The 18,257-nt window shown below is 37.2% G+C and overlaps 1 protein-coding gene across 1 annotated transcript; it reads right to left on the bottom strand.

Annotated features, from left to right (window-relative positions):
* Positions 1 to 3,270: 3,270 nt before the first annotated feature.
* Positions 3,271 to 8,986, bottom strand: cdo1 (cysteine dioxygenase, type I). The gene is made up of 5 exons (XM_083979682.1): positions 8,731 to 8,986; positions 7,434 to 7,511; positions 6,100 to 6,257; positions 5,381 to 5,550; positions 3,271 to 4,319 (listed from the first exon to the last, which is right to left on the bottom strand). Exons 1-5 carry the CDS (start codon positions 8,898 to 8,900, stop codon positions 4,290 to 4,292), a joined length of 606 nt encoding a protein of 201 aa, XP_083835808.1. The 5' UTR covers positions 8,901 to 8,986; the 3' UTR covers positions 3,271 to 4,289.
* Between the last annotated feature and the right edge of the window lie 9,271 nt (positions 8,987 to 18,257).

Below are 18,257 nucleotides of genomic sequence, written 5' to 3' on the forward strand. Positions count from 1 at the left end.
TCAATATACCAAAAAGTATTTTCTTCACAGGCTGGGTAAAATACCTAATACTGTCACAGTTTACATTTTCAATAATTTATTCACCTTTTAATCTTTTGAACGAAGAAATGTCACTGTTACAAATGAAAAGGTGTCTGGTATAAGCAATAGCTAACATTGGCTCCAACGTGCGGGGGGGTCTGAAGCCAACCCCAGCTGACACTGGCGGGCAGGGTAAACTGTGGACAGGTTGTCACTGACACAGAGCCAAGATATAGAGACAAACAACCTCACACACTAGTACGCAGGATTCATTTGGAAAGTGAATCTAAACCAGAATCTTCTTGCTGTGAGGCCACAATGCTAACCACCATGCCACCTCTAGCAAATGTCTTCGATGGATTTTGCTGATTGAGAGTGCAAGTGTAGTTCTCTTTACGGCTTTTGTTACTGTCACACACCATTTTCACACAACTACCAGTAAAATAAACGCAATTATAGAAACAAGGGAACGTGAAGTCAGAGTGAAAGTGAAGTCAACTTCATCAAATTTAATTCATGAACATGCCAAAAACAGAAGTTGTGTGCAGACACAGGCTGAGAGAGCAGACTCAGGCTGCTTATGGAAAAACTGACAAAGCTGAAGTCACTAATTACCAGTTAGCAAACCCAGGGTGTGGTGCTTGTGTCCTACTAGAATTCACTTTTCTAACATAAAGTATTGAAGACAAGTTCCTCCTTTTATCTTCTCAACCCATGTGTGACTAATTCATGACACATTCACAAGTTAGGAAATGGCCAGGTCATCTTAAATTTGCTTATGAACTTATGAACTGTTTTTTGTCTATTCATAAAATATAAGAAGCCATCAAATCATTTAAAGATTATTAATAGTATGAAGTGAAAAGCTAAGAGGCCCTAAAGGTGAAGAGCAGGGGCTTTATCACTGACATGTAATAAAACAATGGGCTGTCATGCAACACAATGTTGATAATACAGCATATGTACAATGCTGTATGAATGAGTGTTTCACTATCAATGTGCTGAGTCCACTTTGATAAGTAAATTATCAAAGCTCCTCGGCGTCTTCAGATTCTACAACACTGGCTCATTGTTATCATCACAGGACACAGTGCCAGACTCTACTTTGCACTTTCAGTCAGCACCGCCGGAACAAAATAGCGAAACAGTGTGAAAACCTCTGTCATGTTTTATGATTGCTACCATAACTTTAGCTGCTCGACAGATATGGAAGACTACTGTAGCAGCTCTGAGCGAGAACAGTGTGAGTGTGGAAGGGAACACAGAGAGAGAAGATCCAAGTGTCGAAGCTGATACAAGGAACAAAAACACCACATGAAAACTGTCACACTTCCAATATTCCAGTAAAGCAAAATAAGTAGACCATTGTTGAGAATGCATTCCAAGCCTCCGTCTGTCCGGGCCGGCAACAGATATCACCAAGGTCAACATCTACTCTCGCTACATTCATTCTGCATATTTTCCATCCAGAATGATTCCTTCTGTAAAAAATCTATAAAATATCAAGTGAAATGCATCAACAGTCATACTCTTGTGACAAGACCTGAACAGAAGTCAAAGTATTCAAGTGTAATAATAGCCAACAGGTTTATAAAGGGCCTCAAACTGCATTAATTTGATTCAGGTGCAGCATTGCACCTGAAGTGTGACTAACTCTGATTATGGGAGGAACAAACTTGTTTTTTGTTTGTTGAAAATGAACCTCACAAATAAACAGGTGCATAAATGGAGTAAAGTTGCATTCAAGGCTATATCTGCAGAATCTGTGGAAATGGACATTCAAGCTCAGCATCTTGTTTCTTATTCATGCGAATGAATCATCACCCAGCAATGTTCTGACACTGCACTCACCGTTTTATTGGAGGATTAAGCTTCAATAAATGGACTTGCCAAATGTTAGAATTTATCGTCGGATGAACATAAAAGTATTTTTTACAGGTACCTGCATCCTTCCTGGCACATGGTGACCATGGCCTCTTATAAAACAGGTGCTTCACCGGTACAATCAAAGCTGTCATCTCAGTATTACACAACACTGGCTGTAGGCCATTCCATGGTTGACCTGGTACAGAGAAAACCTGGGGATATTTATTTGACAGGCGCAAATCCATGACACCGTGTACTTTTAGCAAAAGCAAATAATGATAAAATGTGTTTAATGACGTGTGTTTGTTTATTCCGATGTGCTGCCAGTTTTTTTTTTTTTTGGGGGGGGGAGTGAATCTTGGATGATTTATCACAGGTAGCTGAAAAAGGAGCAGATGAGTCCGGGCTGGTGCATGAGTATGATTAATGTTGAATGAGTAGCTGTTACAGTTGTCTACTTTTAGCTGAACAGAGTCGACTTCCTGGCTTTCTGTCACTGCAGACCTTATTTTCTAATGACAAAACTGATATTTGACGAGCAGCCACTTTCACTGACTCTTCAGGCTTCTGCTTTTACACACCTAAGCTCATCAAAAACCACATGCACCACAGCCATTGGTACATACAGTGGACACCCATCCACTCCCCTTATCTGGTCATTGACTGAGTTTGTAATAGTTTAGCTGGACGTGTGCAGCCGTCACAGAGGACAAGGTGAAATATCAATATTTATTGTCGCTGTGGCCATAACCGTTATTTGTTCATTGTACAGAAGAGTGATGCTTTGCACGTACACTCAAGTCAGTCTGTCCTCAATGGTGCAAATTCCTCCACCGATATGTGCAACACATGTAGCACACACACACCTTTTCACTTTCCAAGAAGATGATGCTTCTGCATAGACATTAACAAATCTGGTTGTGTTTGCATGACACCTATCTACTGTATGCCCCATTAATACTATATAATTACTGATTAAAATGATGACCAATCATTAAATTCCTTTGAATCAACGTTCAGATGACAATGCCCTACCTTTACTTTCTTGCCAGGCTGGTGCCAGACAGACAGACGTTATCGTAATATGCTCAGTACTTTTATGTGACTATCAATTAGCCATTAGGGGTTATTAGCCAACTTTGGCTACATGTCAATAAGAAGTACATACATAAAAGAGTTCACACCTGGACTAACACACACACACACACACACACACGCACACGTCCTGTTATTGTGATATTTCAAATTATGCTTTTGCCCAGGCCAATCAAACATATATGCATTTTCTGTGCTTGTTGTGTAAAATTATTTGAATTATGGATGTTGCTTAAAAAAAAATAAAAACACATGTATCAGGAGGAATAAAGACGGCACAAGATGAAGTTCTGTGGCAGGGTAATCATGTTTATTGGTCTACAGTTGTAACTAGATTTATCATATTGCCGCATCACAGAAAGCATGCATGCATTCGACAGTGCTGAGAGAGGTGCTATGCTGCACAACTAGCCTACACACTATATAAATACAGCTACAATCAAAATATCCCAAAATCCTGAGAAAAAAAGTATGAGTTTTAACTAAACATCTGCCAATAATACAAAATCACCTCTCCCTAAAACTTTCTTGGTCAAAACTTGAGTACAGTATGAATACATGTAGGAGTAACATGGTATCTTGCTGAATTAAACACTCCTTCCTTGAACAGAATACTCTGTAAATAAATTACAAGCATCGCACTTTTAAAAACAACACAACTCTAAAGCTTTACATTTCTTTTTCCAAATGAACAAACTCTTTTTCTTTAATTAGACTGTACAAACAATGTTACATTTCATCACAATTTCGAACAGGTGTTAAGACTATTTTGAGTGGTATAAACTGACAGTAAATACAGCTAGGAAAGTGCTCCATTGAGAAGAAACTGTTGATTAAAAAATGTTTTTTTTTCTTTCTTTCTTGAGATATAAAATTAAAGAGAAACACTTTAACGGCGATATCTTCCCCTTTTTGTTTTTGAAATGCTTAAGCTCTATTCTTCGGCTATGGGCCATAACTTCACAAAAATGTTGGTTGCACAGGTCATGGATAGACAGGAATGTTGTTATTGGAAAAGGGTCTCCTCAGGCCCAGCAAACAAAAGGCAGATTCAATCCATGTCCAAGCCTATTCATGCATTCGTCCTGTGCTCATCAGTATTTGCCAAGCTCACACTGGGCAGCGATAAAGCCATTCTAATTACTGGGTTGTCCTTTTGAACTGGCCCGCTCCTGATTTTGAAATGGTTTGCTTAGTCATATGAGGTCCACATTTCGCTCCCCCAGCAGTTTCCCTTGAATCAATTTCACAACATTGTCATTTTTAATGCAACTGTCTTCATCATCTGGAGCCTGCTTTGGTGACCATTAGTTGTTCTCCCGGGAGATTGTGGTCTCCTAAGAAAAGAGTCAAAAAACATAAAGTTAGACCACTGGTTGAGATCACTGAAGTGCTCGCAGCTATAGTCTCTTAAGTAAGTCCCCCCAAGGCTAATCCAGAAAGCATGTTCAAGTTTCCAACATCATATAGCCGCTAATTGATAATAGCTGAGTAGAGCTAGGGGCGTAGATTGTGTTAAGTTCATTGTGTACTCACACTCCCCTACCTCTATCTTATCGCCTCTGTTTCGTGTTGCAATCTAATGCACTAAATTGACAGTATTATGGTCAAGGTATGCTTATACAACTTGTAATTTTCAGATAAGGCGACTGTTGTTGGCAGGGTGGCCGGAGAAGGTAGAGGTCCTGTACCGCAGCTGCACTTGTTTAGTGTAATTTTCATGTCATTATGTCTCATACAGTTTTGCAGGACATATTATACTTAAAAAGCAAATTTGACTTAATTTGGCTCCTTTCACTCTGAACACACAAAAACAGCTTCAAACATGTAAAAATTTTCTGCTGGAACAGCAACAAATGTAAACTACATGGAAACTTTATACTGAATTCTTGGTTCTACCTGGGGCGCTGCTGTAATTGATGTTGTGCTTAATGAAAGAAGCAACGCGCTATAAAAATGTCCCACTTCCTGTTCATAAGGTAGTAAATGTTAGTGGGTGTTCAGTTAACTGTTTGCAGTGATCCTGTGTGGTAATATGCAAAGAAACACCACTACATTAACAGGGATTTTTATGTATGTAAATACATGCTGTTACGATTTACATATCTTTTAGAAATACCACAGTGATTTAGTGTGTTAACTTCAATCTTTGTCCCTCTTCAGTCGTGGCAACCATCTACACTTTAGAGCTTGAGTGCTGTCTAATGTGCAGTGCTGTAAAGGTTTTTATACTGCGCATTATGTCACAATATCACATATCTCTGGGTTTGATTTCCCACATATCAACGTCATCTACAGAATTAAAAGTTTGGAGTTTCAGAGATCAAGACTCTTTTTTGTTGTTGTAAATTTTCATTGAATGTTTGTGTCTTAAAAAAGTCATTAAAAAGTTCCTTACAAATGGAGTCCTCTCTCCAAATTTGCTCCAGAACGTCATCTTGACAGTGTTCCTGTGTCCTGTCCGCTGGTCAAAGGTCTGGCAGGTCTGGAAGGGAGGACTGTACAGGTGCAAACTGGCTGCGCACTCTGTGTGGCTGACATTCTCCACACGATGCAGGCCAATGGAGTCTATAGGCAAATACACACACATACATTTTTACAGGGTATGCCACTGGAATGCTATGAAATGAAATGGGGCTCTGAGGTGGTGACTAGCATGGCTGTAACCAGCAGCTGAACCCAAACATCACACCAGAGCTCTGCTGACTTAGTGAAAACACACAGTCAACAGAGATTTGAGGAGAGACCTGAATACTCTTCATTGTAAAATTGAAACTGCCTGGTAACGCCTGGGAGGCCAATTACATAACTGCAATGACTAGACTCATTGGCATTACTGAGTGAGAACTGTATATAAAAGAAACATATCACACATATTGTACTGCTGCACACAGAGTTCAGAGATACGTCATCGGCAGCATATCTCGTGAGGTACAGAACATGGAAAATATGTTTGTTCTCTTGCACTCTCTTGTGTTCACAGCAACAGAACAATGTGAGTGTATCAATGTATTAGGAAGAGTTACATGTTGCACCACTCAAATAGACAGATATTAATAGCTCTGACTAGTGGTTGGTTTTGAAGAATGTGTTTAAAAAGAGAGTCCAGTTTCTTACCATTTATATAAGCACAACTGTTTTCCTGGAGAATCCTCTGTGACTTCTGGACCATGTCTCCATGAGATTTACCCTCCGGCCACTCGAACAACGTCTCCTTCAGCTGACCCTGGAGCAGCTTCATGAAGCAGTGGGAGTTTGTGTGGTCGTGGATGCTACTGCAAAGCGTCAAGGTCACAAAGTCAACATATATCAAGATTTTGCCCTCTTCAAGATTTCTAAAAGTTAATAATAATAATAATAATAAAAAAAAAAAAAAAAAAAAAAAAAATATATATATATATATATATATATATATATATATATATATATATATATATATATATATATATATATATATATATATATATATATATATATATATATTATTCAATCTAATGTTGAATTCTGAGTTTGTTTTCAGAAACTCTTTCGTCAGCAGGGTTGAAAACAACATTTGAGCTATTAAGTTTAAACTGTTTATCTAAGCTGGCAGCTGCCAAAATGCATTCATAATAATGTAATGCAATGTACCCCCATTACACTTTCCTAAGTAATAAGCTGAAACACAGTTCAGGCTGCTCTGTGGAAACAAGGCTACCCTTCAGCTTGAACATCTGTGTTAGTTAACTATCGCTGGGCATGTGGCAAAACATGTCTGAGTTGGCACCCATCACTTTTGCTCCAGGGCTGCAGCAGCCATGAGAGACAAGTCTAGAAATGTCTCTTTCCACATGAGCAAAGGTGCATGTCTTTACTGCATCATTACTTCAGTAGTGGGGATGTGGTAAAACCAAGTCTTAAAAACTTCAAAACCACATCCATTTTTCAACACCATCAGCAGGGATGTGGTATAACAATGGGGCATGTCCCTTGTGAAAAGGATTTTTTTCTCCTATGCCTGTAATCTAAAATCATATCAAATTGTCACTGAGATTTGCATGAATCGTTTCAGTCAACTCCAGTGTCAGACGTTCAGGTGACGTTTATTGACAGAGTGGGGCATCATCAAATAGTGTCTATTTACACAACCTCTCTGTCAGAACATTGGACTCGCTTATCTTTATCAAGTAATAAAATAATTACCACAGAAAATCAGTTGAATATCGTGTCTAAAAGTGAAAGGTTGCAAACATGACTGGTTAACCCTCGACCGCAGAAAGCAGCCTCATTATTCCCAGAATGTACAGTAGCAGCTTTGATAGAATCAATGACCGCTACAGGTTTCAGTCAGCAGGTTATTCAAAAACTTGCGAAACGCTGCGTGATAGTGTCGTGTGCTGCAATAAATAAGGAGATCAGATTAACACAACTTAGTCGTGTTAATAATTCTTTTACATGTGGAGGCATCTCACCTGCCATGGCCTTCACCCCAGCACAGGATCATGAGGTTGAACTTCCCGTTACCCTCGTCCACTAGGTTCCTTGTGTATCTGGAAAATAGTTGAATGTGTTTAATGAGCAGGGAGACAAGAATGTGAGGTAAAACTTATGAGAAGTGAAGCCACAAAACAGGCCACAACTGGAAAAATTTAAAACATATTAGGCCTACTTTAGAAGTTTTGCATAATAAATTCCATTGATGGAGACTTTCACAAACCTACTGTAAATCATGAAGAATTTTTCAGGATATGACACAGCTAGAGCCTGTGCAGTAATTTGAGTATTGTTGCTTAAGTTTAAGGAGGAGTATGGGGGAGGGTTTTACTACATAGATGCCAACTAAAATACAATCTGCAATCTGCATTTAAATCCAGCTGGACAGATGACAAAGGGAGGGACAGAACATTTTTTGTTCTTTGTTGCTTCATTTTTCTATTTCCATGCACAAGGCTGCTTCAGCCTCTGCTCCATGTGCCCTGACGTGCTTTGCCTTTGCCTGTAAATAATCTGCCACACTCGGCTCGTTTTCCTACTCAGATTCCGTCACTCTCCAAATATTTTCGAGGCAGCTGCAGTGAGCAGAGCCTCAACCACAGACACCCATCTCTAGAGGAAAAAAGAAACAATCAGCGGGTGTGGATCTGTTCTCGGTGTTGATTGGATGATCAGACCACCCCTCCTCTACTCACCCACCTACCCTCCCTCCACTGACCCCTCTCCTGCAAAACACTGTGACATGGGGCTCTCCATGCATTTTGAATAGAGGAGGCGACACTGTTGTGGGGAGCCCCTGCAGCTGGAGCAAGTGTTCAAATAAACTGTTTTGCTTCCCCTTTATTATATTCATGATATTGTTATTGTTGTCTATTTAATATAAAAAATAATCAAAGCCATTTGATAAAACAATGGTATACGATATTACAGTTTGTTTTTAAATTCAGATAAGAAGGATAACACCTGGTTTTGATTCAAACATAAGAATTGTGCTATAGACATTTTAATAACAGGTTGTATTGTTGTAAGTGAATATGAATAGTTTGCAAACTTAGTGCATAACCAAGCAGTCAACGAATATGTCTGTTTTACTCAATGGAAAGTAAAAACAAGCAAAAGCAGGAAAGAATATACAAATAAAAGTTAAATGTATGATTGTATAGCAATCACATAAGGCTGAGGTGGCTCACAGGGTTATATAGCAGGAGTGCAAAGTGCAGCAGCATAATAACTGGGTAATATCTGATGAGGATTATGAAACAAATCAGTTTTTACCTGTACTGGTCAAACTTTGCAAACTTCATCCATTCCTGTGGGTTGCTATCATATGCTTCCATGAGAGCCTGGACCTCCTCCACATTGATGCAGTCACTCTCAAAGATGTGGTGCAGGGTTTTTATCAGGTCATCCAGGGTCTCTGGCTTCACCACCTCGGTGTGCTCCATCTCTCTCTATGCTGAGCTGGAGGCTGTTTTTCTCGGATTATTTGCTTCAGTTAAAACAACAGGTTTCTCTTTCCAACGTTGCAAAGTCGTTTACTTTTTATAGGCTGGCGCTGCAATTTAGGGGCGAGCTGGTGATGGACTGTACCATTACGGAGGAAGGTGAACGCCCCCAGCACGGAGTCCCTTTTAAATAAGTTTTGCAATCAGCTCATAGTGCAGCCTTGGGGGAAAAAATATACATGGCTGCGATCTCACCACAGACACTCCTAGATTCTGAGTCATTTATCATTTTAATTCTGAATGTTTTTATCCAAACTATTCACTCATCTCACACATTAAGAACTTGGACTAATCCTCTGTGAGTCCAATTCCACCACGTTGCCACAAACCAACACATCCTCCCCCTTTTCCCTCTCCCTTTTTCACTGAGGCATTCCTGCAACAATAGCCACCCCAGTCTCTTTCTGTGGGCCCTCTCCTCAGAAACTCAGACATCAACACACACTACCTAAGGTGTGTGTACACCACGGGCTCACAAACAAGTGGGTGATTGGAGGGTGGGTGTGGAGGGATCTGCTTTGGGAAACACAACACTTTTCTTGTAGACTTGATGGGGTTTATTTTCACGCCTTTAATCACCTGTGTTCTGGTTGCACTGAATCATGAGATTATGACTTGCAAGGCATTCAAAACAGACATAAACACACTTAATAGCAGACATGCTCTGAGGAGATTCTGAAATAACATATTCAAAGGGATGAAAACATTCATTATTAAATGTTAAGGAGCAAAAAAAAAAAAAGTGAAAAGTTTCTTACTTATACTTCAGATAGGCTACATAATGGTTTACTTAATTACCCATAATATAATGTTAGTATAGCAATAAAAACATGCAGGTCTTGTGGGCGTGAGTAAGAGCTGATGGAAAAGTACTAAAATAGATTTAGCTTATGAATGGAAAATATTCAATTCTATATTTATTTCATTCCCATGCATAATAAGCAGCCTTAAATAGTCCATACAAGTAAAAATAAAACATCCTTATTGAGCGGTTAATATTTAGCCAGGTGGTTTAATGTCTAATAGTGCCCCCTCCTCATCTGCGAGTCTACTTTTACATCTCAGCCTCTGATCAGCAAACAAATGGAGGCAAATTTGGGAAATGTTTTGACATTTCAACTGTTAGTTCACATGCATCCACCTGTGTTTGTCCCTAAATTTACTCTGAAACAGTCATACAGCATTTAGAAAGTCAGACATGGACAAAGAGAGATGCTTTTGTCCATGCTCCTGTTCAATATTGAGTTCATGGAATGTTTTTGCAGCCGATCTTCATCCAGTTGAGAACTTTAAATCATAAATCATTCTTATGAGTATGGTGAATTCCTTCAGAGAGTTACAGGTCATGCACATGCAGTGCTCCGCCTGTTTGCCTTCAAGGAGATACTGTATGAAGAATAACAACATCAGTGAAAGCCAGTTCTGAGGGTATTGCAGGTCACATACAGTGTAGATAACATGTACAGAGTGTTTGTTTTGCATGCTGTTGAGTGGTAGTGACTCAGGCATGACCAAAAAAACAACGACTAATATACTGTAGCCTACATATAATTTGAGAAGTTAAAATGATACTGCCTGTGTAGAAACTGCTCACTTTTCACAATTTTCAAAAGTTGGTCGAGGTAGAATTGTCTCAATGTTGCAGTCAACCACAGATGTTTACCACAAGTGATATTCCAGCAGGACAACTCCAACATGTGTCAGTCTGTCAAGGGAAAATCCTCCAAGACCTAGGAGGATATTCAGGCTTTTGTGTTTACTGGCAGGATAAAAAGTGGAGAATGTTCTTTGCATCTGATACATTGCCAAGTTTTCTTCAGAGCTGCCACATCATCAGTACTAGATGTACTTTTGCTCCACCTTCTGGCTGAAAGTTGTACTTTAGGTAACAGAAAAACAAATAGGAGAACTAAATTATAGATGCTAATCAGCTTCACAATACTGGTGAATAAACAGTACAGAACAGACCATGTAAATATTCATTTACTTTACAAAAGGCTATTCTTAAAAAAACAACAACAAACAACTTCAAATAAGATTCACAAGAAAGTTGAGCATCCTGTATTGAGTCAAAAAGGGACAGTGCATTTTGGGACAATCTGGTATTGTTATTAGTTTATTATTCATTATGTTAAATCATGTCTAATAATAACATTGCGTGGCCAAGCCCAAGGCCACATGGCCTCAGTGCTCTCCGAGGGAGGCTGGTGCAGCCGCAATAAAGAAAACCTTCTCCTCCTCCTCCTCTTCCTCCTCCTTGTTCTTGTTCTTGTTCTTCTTACCCCAGCCTCCCAGTCCAAAGTCAGTGCACATTACCCAAAGGGCTATCCAGCTATATTGTCTTACATCACACTTAGCCTAATACTTATAGTAAGAATGACACAAAACACAATTCATTTTGATTACAGCAAATTTCACATCTATTCATTACAAGAAAAGAACCTCTTCTTCTGCAGATGTTGCTAATCAAACAGTAACATACTTGCCCCAAATGGGATTCAAATCCAAAGTCACTGGCATTACCCACTGAGCTTCCCAGCTGGTTGTGTTGAGCCCTCCGGTCCACTAAACTATTATCTTACATTACACCTCCTGATTATTCTTATGTAAGTCATATAACTGAAATGTTCTGCTACTGATTAAAGCAAATACTTTTCACATCTATTCTCTTCTTCTGAAAATCTTGTTGACCCAAACCTCCAGCCTCCCAATCCAAAGTCAGTGTCATTACCCACAGAGCTATCCAGCTGATTGTGTTGATTAGGGACTTCTCTGACTCTCCACAGACAGGTTAGCTCTCCTTTATGTCAGTGGCCAGAGAGACAGATGTTCATTTGTCTGTTTAGCTCTGTCTGTACAATGTGTGACTCCTGATGTTATGGTCATGGGTTCAATTCCCATGTTGACAGAGACCATACCTTGGCAATGCCCCAGTGGTAGGCTACTCTGAACATTTCTGAGAGGAAAATGTCTACTTTGTAGTGCAGTCCTGCATGTGGAGGATGCCATATAAATCAAACCTGCAGTCTTTGTGTTTACTTTTGCAAAACTCAGAACATATCATTTCTGATGACTATTCATTGGTAATGTCCCTTCACCTTTAAACTTCAATTTAACCAAACAGTCAGCTCTACTTTGCAAGACAATTCAGCTAGAATACATATAGGCCTATTGTAGACAATGTCAGATGTTTTGATTAGAAAAAGAAGGCAGGGGGTTATTTGTGGCTTTGTTTTGATGATGGTTAGCCCAGAATATTTTTGTCATAGAAAGATTAGGTCACTGGGAGTTTTTGTGAACCCTACTGGGCTGTGAGCCTCTAGAATTGTCATCACCTTCACATTTACACATATGCAGGCTTTTGTACACATTTGTAAATGTAACTGGATACATTTTTCCATTTTCTCACATCAATCTACACCCAATAATAGGGTTTAAAAACTTTTCAAAGATCAAAAACTGACATTTTCCAATATCTGCTTTGATTAGGCCTATAGCACAACTGCAGTGAAGTTAGTTTGAAGTTGGATATTTGACAGACATTCGCTCACTCACTCGCTTCTCAATATATTAAAAATCCATATAAAATATTAGATGTGTTCAAATGCAATAAAAACAGGTGTGTCTCATAGAGGAGGCTTAGCTCTACCATCCTGTGTCGATCTTGAGCCAACAGGTCACATGACCTAGGAGTTATTGAGCTATAATGCTCATATTTACAGTATAAAATACATTAAAAATTCATATAAAATATTTAATGTGTTTAAATGCAATAAAAACAGGTGTGTCATAGAGGAGGCTTAGCCCTACCATCCTGTGTTGATTTTGAGCCAACAGGTTACATGACCTGAGAGTTATTGAGCTCTAATGCTCATATTTACAGTATAAAATACATAAAAAAATTCATATAAAATATTAAATGTGTTTAAATACAATAAAAACAGGTGCGTCTCATAGAGGAGGCTTAGCCCTACCATCCTGTGTTGATTCTGAGTCAACAGGTCACATGACCTAGGAGTTATTGAGCTATAATGCTCATATTTACTGTATAAAATATATAAAATATTCATATAAAATATTAAATGTGTTTAAATACAATAAAAACAGGTGTGTCTCATAGAGGAGGCTTAGCCCTACCATCCTGTGTTGATTTTGAGCCAACAGGTCACATGACCTAGGAGTTATTGAGCTATAATGCTCATATTTACAGTATAAAATACATTAAAAATTCATATAAAATATTAAATGTGTTTAAATACAATAAAAACAGGTGTGTGTCATAGAGGAGGCTTAGCTCTACCATCCTGTGTTGATTTTGAGCCAACAGGTCACATGACCTGGGAGTTATTGAGCTATTAATGCTCATATTTACTGTATAAAATATATAAAATATTCATAAAAAATAGTAAATGTGTTTAAATGCAATAAAAACAGGTGTGTGTCATAGAGGAGGCTTAGCTCTACCACCCTGTGCAGATTTTGAGCCAACAGGTCACATGACCTGAGAGTTATTGAGCTCTAATGCTCATATTTACAGTATAAAATACATTAAAAATTCATATAAAATATTAAGTGTGTTTAAATACAATAAAAACAGGTGTGTCTCATAGAGGAGGCTTAACCCTACCATCCTGTGTTGATTTTGAGCCAACAGGTCACATGACCTGAGAGTTATTGAGCTCTAATGCTCATATTTACAGTATAAAATACATTAAAAATTCATATAAAATATTAAATGTGTTTAAATACAATAAAAACAGGTGAATCTCATAGAGGAGGCTTAGCCCTACCATCCTGTGTTGATTTTGAGCCAACAGGTCACATGACCTAGGAGTTATTGAGCTATAATGCTCATATTTACAGTATAAAATAAATCAAAAATCCATATAAAATATTACATTCGTTTAAATGCAATAAAAACAGGTGCGTCTCATAGAGGAGGCTTAGCCCTACCATCCTATGTTGATTTTGAGCCAACAGGTCACATGACCTAGGAGTTATTGAGCTATAATACTCATATTTACAGTATAAAATAAATCAAAAATCCATATAAAATAGTAAATGTGTTCAAATGCAATAAAAACAGGTGTGTCTCATAGAGGAGGCTTAGCTCTACCATCCTGTGTTGATTTTGAGCCAACAGGTCCCATGACCTGGGAGTTATTGAGCTATAATGCTCATATTTACAGTATAAAACAAATCAAAAATCCATATAAAATATTACATTCGTTTAAATGCAATAAAAACAGGTGTGTGTCATAGAGGAGGCTTAGCCCTACCATCCTATGTTGATTTTGAGCCAACAGGTCCCATGACCTAGGAGTTATTGAGCTCTAATGCTCATATTTAGCCTACTGTATAAAATATATTAAAAATTCATATAAAATAGTAAATGTGTTTAAATACAATAAAAACAGGTGTGTCTTATAGAGGAGGCTTAGCCCTACCATCCTGTGTTGATTTTGAGCCAACAGGTCACATGACCTAGGAGTTATTGAGCTATAATGCTCATATTTACAGTATAAAATACATAAAGAATTCATATAAAATATTACATTCGTTTAAATGCAATAAAAAACAGGTGTGTCTCATAGAGGAGGCTTAGCTCTACCATCCTGTGCTGATTTTGAGCCAACAGGTCACATGACCTGAGAGTTATTGAGCTCTAATGCTCATATTTACAGTATAAAATACATTAAAAATTCATATAAAATATTAAGTGTGTTTAAATACAATAAAAACAGGTGTGTCTCATAGAGGAGGCTTAACCCTACCATCCTGTGTTGATTTTGAGCCAACAGGTCACATGACCTGAGAGTTATTGAGCTCTAATGCTCATATTTACAGTATAAAATACATTAAAAATTCATATAAAATATTAAATGTGTTTAAATACAATAAAAACAGGTGAATCTCATAGAGGAGGCTTAGCCCTACCATCCTGTGTTGATTTTGAGCCAACAGGTCACATGACCTGAGAGTTATTGAGCTATAATGCTCATATTTACAGTATAAAATAAATTAAAAATTCATATAAAATATTAAATGTGTTTAAATACAATAAAAACAGGTGTGTCTCATAGAGGAGGCTTAGCCCTACCATCCTGTGTTGATTTTGAGCCAACAGGTCACATGACCTAGGAGTTATTGAGCTCTAATGCTCATATTTAGCCTACTGTATAAAATATATTAAAAATTCATATAAAATAGTAAATGTGTTTAAATACAATAAAAACAGGTGTGTCTTATAGAGGAGGCTTAGCCCTACCATCCTGTGTTGATTTTGAGCCAACAGGTCACATGACCTAGGAGTTATTGAGCTATAATGCTCATATTTACAGTATAAAATAAATTAAAAATTCATATAAAATATTAAATGTGTTTAAATACAATAAAAACAGGTGTGTCTCATAGAGGAGGCTTAGCCCTACCATCCTGTGTTGATTTTGAGCCAACAGGTCACATGACCTGAGAGTTATTGAGCTCTAATGCTCATATTTACAGTATAAAATACATTAAAAATGCATATAAAATATTAAATGTGTTTAAATACAATAAAAACAGGTGTGTCTCATAAAGGAGGCTTAGCCCTACCATCCTGTGTTGATTTTGAGCCAACAGGTCACATGACCTAGGAGTTATTGAGCTATAATGCTCATATTTACAGTATAAAATACATAAAGAATTCATATAAAATATTACATTCGTTTAAATGCAATAAAAAACAGGTGTGTCTCATAGAGGAGGCTTAGCTCTACCATCCTGTGTTGATTCTGAGTCAACAGGTCACATGACCTAGGAGTTATTGAGCTATAATGCTCATATTTACAGTATAAAATAAATCAAAAATCCATATAAAATATTACATTCGTTTAAATGCAATAAAAACAGGTGTGTTTCATAGAGGAGGCTTAGCCCTACCATCCTATGTTGATTTTGAGCCAACAGGTCACATGACCTAGGAGTTATTGAGCTATAATGCTCATATTTACAGTATAAAATAAATCAAAAATTCATATAAAATAGTAAATGTGTTTAAATGCAATAAAAACAGGTGTGTGTCATAGAGGAGGCTTAGCCCTACCATCCTGTGTTGATTTTGAGCCAACAGGTCACATGACCTGGGAGTTATTGAGCTATTAATGCTCATATTTACTGTATAAAATATATAAAATATTCATATAAAATAGTAAATGTGTTTAAATGCAATAAAAACAGGTGTGTGTCATAGAGGAGGCATAGCTCTACCACCCTGTGCTGATTTTGAGCCAACAGGTCACATGACTTGGGAGTTATTGAGCTATTAATGCTCATATTTACTGTATAAAATATATAAAATATTCATATAAAATAGTAAATGTGTTTAAATGCAATAAAAAAAGGTGTGTGTCATAGAGGACGCTCACATCTGCCATTCTGTGTTGATTTTGAGCCAAAAGGTCACATTAATTTTTTATATATTTTATACAGTAAATATGGGTGTTAGAGCTCAATAACTCCCAGGTCATGTGACCTGTTGGCTCAAAATCAACACAGAACAGAAGATCTAAGTCTCCTCTATGACACACACCCGTTTTTATTGCATTTAAACACATTTACTATTTTATATGAATTTTTAATATATTTTATACAGTAAATATGAGCATTAATAGCTCAATAACTCCCAGGTCATGTGACCTGTTGGCTCAAAATCAACATAGGATGGTAGGGCTAAGCCTCCTCTATGAGACATACCTGTTTTTATTGCATTTAAACGAATTTAATATTTTATATGGATTTTTGATTTATTTTATACTGTAAATATGAGCATTATAGCTCAATAACTCTCAGGTCATGTGACCTGTTGGCTCAAAATCAACACAGGATGGTAGGGCTAAGCCTCCTCTATGAGACACACCTGTTTTTATTGTATTTAAACACATTTAATATTTTATATGAATTTTTAATTTATTTTATACTGTAAATATGAGCATTAGAGCTCAATAACTCTCAGGTCATGTGACCTGTTGGCTCAAAATCAACACAGGATGGTAGAGCTAAGCCTCCTCTATGACACACACCTGTTTTTATTGCATTTAAACGAATGTAATATTTTATATGAATTTTTAATTTATTTTATACTGTAAATATGAGCATTAGAGCTCAATAACTCTCAGGTCATGTGACCTGTTGGCTCAAAATCAACACAGGATGGTAGGGCTAAGCCTCCTCTATGAGACACACCTGTTTTTATTGTATTTAAACACATTTACTATTTTATATGAATTTTTAATATATTTTATACAGTAGGCTAAATATGAGCATTAGAGCTCAATAACTCCTAGGTCATGGGACCTGTTGGCTCAAAATCAACATAGGATGGTAGGGCTAAGCCTCCTCTATGACACACACCTGTTTTTATTGCATTTAAACGAATGTAATATTTTATATGGATTTTTGATTTGTTTTATACTGTAAATATGAGCATTATAGCTCAATAACTCCCAGGTCATGGGACCTGTTGGCTCAAAATCAACACAGGATGGTAGAGCTAAGCCTCCTCTATGAGACACACCTGTTTTTATTGCATTTAAACACATTTACTATTTTATATGGATTTTTGATTTATTTTATACTGTAAATATGAGCATTATAGCTCAATAACTCCTAGGTCATGTGACCTGTTGGCTCAAAATCAACATAGGATGGTAGGGCTAAGCCTCCTCTATGAGACACACCTGTTTTTATTGCATTTAAACGAATGTAATATTTTATATGGATTTTTGATTTATTTTATACTGTAAATATGAGCATTATAGCTCAATAACTCCTAGGTCATGTGACCTGTTGGCTCAAAATCAACACAGGATGGTAGGGCTAAGCCTCCTCTATGAGACACACCTGTTTTTATTGTATTTAAACACATTTAATATTTTATATGAATTTTTTATGTATTTTATACTGTAAATATGAGCATTAGAGCTCAATAACTCTCAGGTCATGTGACCTGTTGGCTCAAAATCAACACAGGATGGTAGGGTTAAGCCTCCTCTATGAGACACACCTGTTTTTATTGTATTTAAACACATTTAATATTTTATATGAATTTTTAATGTATTTTATATTGTAAATATGAGCATTAGAGCTCAATAACTCTCAGGTCATGTGACCTGTTGGCTCAAAATCAACACAGGATGGTAGAGCTAAGCCTCCTCTATGAGACACACCTGTTTTTATTGCATTTAAACACATTTACTATTTTTTATGAATATTTTATATATTTTATACAGTAAATATGAGCATTAATAGCTCAATAAC

The sequence above is a fragment of the Trachurus trachurus genome, assembly GCF_905171665.1.
Source record: "Trachurus trachurus genome assembly, chromosome: 9".
NCBI classification, from domain to species: Eukaryota; Metazoa; Chordata; class Actinopteri; order Carangiformes; family Carangidae; genus Trachurus; species Trachurus trachurus.

Excerpts from the sequence above, each read along its gene's own strand:
- cdo1 (XM_083979682.1), bottom strand. The coding sequence starts at position 8,900 with ATGGAGCACACCGAGGTGGTGAAGCCAGAGACCCTGGATGACCTGATA. Across the intron at positions 6,258-7,433 it reads TGGGGTGAAGGCCATGGCAG|TAGCATCCACGACCACACAA; the intron begins GTGAGATGCCTC and ends GACGCTTTGCAG. Across the intron at positions 4,320-5,380 it reads TTGGAGAGAGGACTCCATTT|GAGACCACAATCTCCCGGGA; the intron begins GTAAGGAACTTT and ends CTCTTTTCTTAG.